Raw genomic sequence first — 6,114 nt, 5'->3', positions numbered from 1 at the left:
GGAAAAAAGAAGTAAATCAAGTTGGTCACCCGAAGTGTCACTTCCCTCCCTGGAGCTGCTCCTACGTTTATCATACTCTGTCTTGTATTTTAAATCACCTCATACAAGTCTCATTTTCATAACTATATTTCAATCCCTTTGAAAGTAGGGATTTTATCTTGTATGACATTGTATCCTCAATTTTAGGAGGAACTCAATAGGTATTTAAGAGATAAGAGAATGAATGAATGAAAGAATGAATGAATGAATTTCACTCTCCTAGGCTTTAAGAACTAAAAGAGTACTTTTATCTCTTACCATATCAAATCTAAATTCCCTGGTGTAATTTTTTTTTTTTTTTTTTTTTTTGCCACTCTGTTCGGCTTGTGGGATCTTAGTTCCCTGACCAGGGACTGAACCCTGGGCCTCGGCAGTGAAAGCATGGAGTCCTAACCACTGGACCGCCAGGGAATTCCCTCCCTGGTGTGATATTTAATAATAATAAAAATATTGGCCAATAATAACTGAATAATTCCTAATTTTGTTTTACGCTCTTCTAGATCCAAGTTCAAGATATATGCATCAACTAGATAGGGCCTTACTATTCTGGCCCTAATTGACCTTTCAGTTAATAATAGCATGCCTTGTAGAACTCTCAGGTAAAAGATGTGACTTATTCCTGCCAGGGAGATATAAATGGCTCAAAGAACTTGTGAAATTCTGGGTAATTTGCCTGAATTATCTCAGTAGTTTGTTTAACCTTTCATTTCATTTTAGCCCAGATCATTCTACATTCAGAAGCATATTTGTTCTTATTTCACAAAAGGAAACATAATAACTTTACAACAGACAAATCTGGTGGACACCATCTTAATGAAATTAAGATATTAAAACTAAGGTGGTTCAAATTAACCTCACCAAGAATGGGATAATCTAGCATGAAGGACAGTCCGATGCGATGTACTGAGAGGGACATCATGTTACTGAAGTACCAATTCTCCTGTAAGGAAACCTCAAAAAACCCAAACTAAGTTATTCCTACAAAATACCTGGCTTTTACTCCAAACAATGTCAGCGCTACGAATGATAAAGTCAGAAGGAACTGTGCCAGGTTAAAGTATACTAGAGAGACATGGTAACAAAAATCCTAGACTGGATTTGTCAAAAGTTCAGAAACAGCCAAAGTAAAACCAGTGAATCACCAAAGCAGTAATTAGTAAAAGTTTATTGTGCACATACCAAAAAGACAGTTCTCGAACCAGGAGCATTCCAACCAAAATGGGGTGTGTTGTTATAAGGCATCTCATACGGTTGCTACGGAATGTAAGTTTGTGTGCCCGACACACAGTGAAGCCAAACAAACCCAAAACGTCGGAGTTCGGAGCAGAGAAAGGTTTATTGTCCTGCTCGGTTTCACCATTCCTGCCCGCAGAGGCACTGGCATCATCTCAGCCCCTGGGCCCCAGAAGCTGCTGAGGATGACTGCTATGGACTACTGCCACATAGGCCAGAGGCTGCACTGAAATCCTAGGCAACTTCACCAAGGCCAGCTTTGATGCCAAACATCTCCAAGATCTACAGTTATCTCACCTCACCACCTCTAGAAAGAGATCCTGTTCACTGAGTCTCCCTATCAGGAATTCACTGACGTTCTAGCAAAGTGCAGAGGACCCAGGCTCCAGCTGTGGCCACCACAGAGTATTTTTATATGAGAAAAGTAAAGTGAATTAATTAAGCCTAATTTAAAAAAAAAAAAATCACTGGTGAGACATGTTAAGAATACAGAACCCTGGACCTCATCATCAGATATTCTGATTCAACAAGTGGTGCTGCTGTAGTGATACTCAGGCCACACTGAAGCACACTGAAGTAGTGTTGTATTATTATCCTCACTTTTCAGAGGCTCAGCAAGACCATGCAGAAAAGGGTCTCATGGCTCCATACTAGCAGGTTACTTGATCAGCTAATTATCATCTTGAAAAAACAAGTTTGGTCCCATGAAGCAAGTAAATACCCTGGCACAGACTGCTAATGGTTGAGGTGGCTTAAGAAGGCTGGCCAGCAAGTCCAGAATTCTAGCAAGTCTACATGGAGTCCTGTGCTTCCCCGGCCAACTAATAATATTCACATGCTTCTGTATGGAATTAAAACTTTCTTTTTTTAAAAAATTCTTTATGCTGCATTCAGTTAGTTAGTTCTTGATTTCTAACACAAATGTCTCTTTCACTTGTACCATTTCAGTCCCTTGATAACTGGCCTCGACTATTAGAATGGCCTTAATGTTTTGCTTTACCTCCTTAGAAATCCACTCTGCAAACTCTTTAGAGTTCAAAAACTTTCACAGATTTCCTATTACCAAAAAACCAAATCCATAAATTTCAAAAGCTCAGACTTCATTAAATTGAAATGTAGATTATTAAGCAGTATTTGATGACTTGAGGTAAAAGGAAATGGCAAGACACGAATTCAAACAAAATACTATTGGAGAACTGAACTAAAGTTTTTTATTTGCATACTGAATATATTTTAATTTTTTCCAGGAAGTGGCTACTAATTTTTGCAAGAAAAAAATGATAATGCCACACTTCTTTGAAAATAGTATTTGCATAGTCATATATATGAAGTAAATCAATCTCCAGTGTGAGAAAATAAACTTCATGGAACAGTATGGAGGTTCCTTAAAAAGCTAAAAGTAAAACTGCCATATGATCCAGCAATCCCACTCCTAGGCATATACCCGGAGAAAATCATAATTAGAAGAGATTCGTGCACCCCAACGTTCATTGCAGCACTGTTTACAATAGCCAAGACATGGAAGCAACCTAAATGTCCATTGACAGAAGAATGGATAAAGACGATGCGGTACATATATACAATGGAATATTACTCAGCCATAAAAAGAATGAAATAATGCCATTTGCAGCAATGTGGATGGACCTAGAGATGATCATACTAAGTGAAGTCAGAAAAAGACAAATATCATATGATATCACATATATGTGGAATCTAAAAAAATGGTACAAATGAACTTATTTATGAAACAGAAATAGAGTCACAGATGTAGAAAACAAACTTACCAGGGGGAAAGGGGAGAGGAAGGATAAATTGGGAGATTGGGATTGACATATACACACTACTATATATAAAATAGATAACTAAAGAGAACCTGCTGTATAGCACAGGGAACTCAACTCTACACAATACTCTGTAATTACCTATATGGGAAATGAATCTAAAAAAAGAGTGGACATATACATGTATAACTGATTCACTTTGCTATACAGCAGAAACTAACACAACATTGTAAATCAACTATACTCCAATACAATTTTTTTTTAATGGAGTCCAAGCTATACAACTTTTGAATTGGTATGTTTTTCACCTGAAACTAATATTGTAAATCAACTATACTTCAATTTTAAAAAATAAAGAACTCCCCCCCCCCCCAAAATAAAGGAAAAGAAAAGAAAAGAAACTTCATGTAAGTTTGCGGGTTTGTGTTTGGGTCCATTTTTGAGGCTCCATAGCTTACACTTGTTCCTCAAAGCGGTTCAGAATTCTGAAAAGAACAGCTTAGATACACGAAAACGCCGGAGGGAAAAGTTGAACTGTTTTGCGTTTAGAATCTTTCCATTGGTAAGATTCTAGAGAGGGGCGTGTCTCAACGCTCGGCGACACGCCAGCCCCCGGGCCACAGGGGATCGCGGCTCCGGGCTCCGGAAGGGCGCCCAGGGCGCGCATTTACCAGCGCGGCTGCGCGACGTTTTTCCGGCGGGACTGCACGGAGGAAGGTCCTGGGGACAGTCCGCTGGCCCGGCGCCTCGCCTTGCGCGCTCGGAGTCACCGAGGAGACGAGTCCGTCGCCCCTGCCGCCCCTCGCTGTCCCAGCCATGGCCACACGCCTCCTCCGCGGGGCCCTACGCTTGTGGGGCGGCCGCTGTGCGCCGAGCGTGCCGCCGGCCTCGAGGTGAGTGCCCGCCCCGCTCCAGCTGCTCCGGCCGGGAGGCTGCAGGGCCGGGCCGCTACACGCACACCGCTCCTGGGGGCTGGGAATCAGCCGGCGCGCGCTCGAGGGGCCGGCGGCATCGGCCCCCGGGGCTTGGGCTGAGCTGTTGGGGCGAGAGAGGGTGGGAGAAGGGGCTGGGCCTCGCCCCTTGGCTCCCAGAACCTGGGTCGGACCCACTGGGGCGAGCGCGGGGGCGCCGGCCTAGCAGCTTCAACGCGGGGACAGCCGAAGGGGAGGGGCCCTAAATGCTCCCTCTCTGGCCCCAGTCCAACCCGTCTGGTTCCGAGGCCTGCGGTCGGCACCGTGAGTCTGCATTCCGAAGAGTTCCTGCGAGGCGAGGGCGGGGAGTCACCCCTTGGCCATAGTTGCACGAGTTTGAGCCACGACCTTTGGCCCAGTTAGATCTGTGGCAAAAAGGCACCGCCCCATAGTGAACTTGGGAGCTGGACTCCCACCGCCTCCCAGATCTTGAGAAAAGCACTTGCAGCGACGCTGACCTAGACAAGTGTCATGGAGAAGACATCCTGGGACAGGAAAGAGCTGGCGACGGCCCGTTAGACAATGAAATTAACTTGAGATTTAACAAATCCTTTAATTAAGTAAATGCAGAGGAATTAATGGAGAGAGTTTCTAAGTGGCTCAGTGACTATTAAGGTCGTGTTTATAAGATCAAAAGCTTCCTGTACCGTCTGACACCTCAAAGCTGGAAGCACCGAGGATTCCCTATTTAATGAGAGTGACAGGATGGATAAATTAGCTCATGGCGGCCTTATGGTAACTCTAAGATGCTATGGGAGCGGGAAACAAAACTTCTGCTGCTCGTGAGGAGGGCTGGGAGGGCTTCACCGAGGAGTGACTTTTTACATTCGGATACACGTAGTTTTCTAAGCTCTTCCCCGAACTTCATAGGACAGTGATGCTCAGATTTTTTGGTATCAGGATTCCTTTGTGCCATTAAAATTAGAGGACCATCAAGATCTTTTGTTTATGTGAGTTTTATCTATGGACATTGATGTCAATAGATATCTACAAAACTGGGAAATTTTACAAATATTTAGTTTACGTAAAAGTAACTCATTACATGTTAACATAAATAACATTTTTATGAAAAATAACTTTTCCAAAAAAAAAGTGAGATGAGTGACATTGTTTTACATTTTTGTAGATCCCTTAACGTCTGGCTTAATAGAAGACAGTCTGATTTTCAAACCTGCTTCTGCATTGTCAATTGTGATAAGTTATTTTAGCTGAAGTATAGGAAGAATATTGGAAAAAGGAGGACCTGAGGGACCCTCTGAATAGGTCAGAGACTCTAGTTTTAATATAACAGGCTTCTTAAACTTTAATTGCATATGAATCACTTAGGAATGTTATTAAAATACAGTCAACCCTTGAACAGCATGTATTTGAATCGCGAGGGTCCACTTACATGGGAATTTTTTTCCATAGTAAATACTACAGTACTATACAATCCATGGTTGGTTGAATCTGAGGATGCAGAACTGTGCTCTGGAGGAAGCACAAATATGGAGGGCTGACGGTGGGGTATATATACATGGATTTTCAACTGCATGGAGGTTGGGCGTCCCTAACCCCTGTGTGGTTCAAGGGTCAAATGTACAGCCTGATTCATTTGGCCTGGGATGAGGCCCAAAATTGTGTATTTATAACCAGCTCCCTACCTGAAGGTGCTGGCAGAGACTGTCTCCCTTTTATAATGTAAATGAGGCTTTAAAAATAATGATAATAATAATAATTAGAGCCTAGCCTGTTAGATGAGTAGCAGTTTAATGCTTTAGGAAAACAATGGACAATTTATTGAGTACAGATTTCCTGGTTTTTATGGGGAGAAAAAGGGCCGATTTATTTTGTACGGGTTCCTTGGTCTTGGCAAAAAATGGATACTCCAACAAAGTTACTGCCAAGTGTTTTGATTTTCTTCCCTCTACGTGTTCTCGCTTGAACACTTTTGACTGATCTGAAAATCTCTGTTCTTTCTGGCACTTCTTTCACTTTCCTGTGTCTTGGTGTGTTTTACTTAGAAATGTTCCAAAGATTTCTTTAATGTTACATGGGATATACAATTTTAAGATCCAGGCAGACTTGGATATAAGTTCCACTCTATTATT

At 42.3% G+C, this 6,114-nt stretch overlaps 1 protein-coding gene across 1 annotated transcript in view; it reads left to right on the top strand.

The window, feature by feature from the left end:
* Nucleotides 1–3,674: 3,674 nt before the first annotated feature.
* ACADL (acyl-CoA dehydrogenase long chain) overlaps nucleotides 3,675–6,114 on the top strand; it is a 39,086-nt gene continuing 36,646 nt past the window's right edge. Inside the window, exon 1 of the mRNA XM_036857926.1 lies at nucleotides 3,675–3,946. Within this exon, the coding sequence (XP_036713821.1) occupies nucleotides 3,870–3,946 (77 nt within the window). The 5' untranslated portion in view covers nucleotides 3,675–3,869. The remainder of the gene's footprint in view (nucleotides 3,947–6,114) is intronic.

The sequence above is a fragment of the Balaenoptera musculus genome, chromosome 7 (genome assembly GCF_009873245.2).
Source record: "Balaenoptera musculus isolate JJ_BM4_2016_0621 chromosome 7, mBalMus1.pri.v3, whole genome shotgun sequence".
In the NCBI taxonomy this organism is placed as follows: Eukaryota; Metazoa; Chordata; class Mammalia; order Artiodactyla; family Balaenopteridae; genus Balaenoptera; species Balaenoptera musculus.
This window is presented reverse-complemented; position numbering and strand designations above follow the sequence as displayed.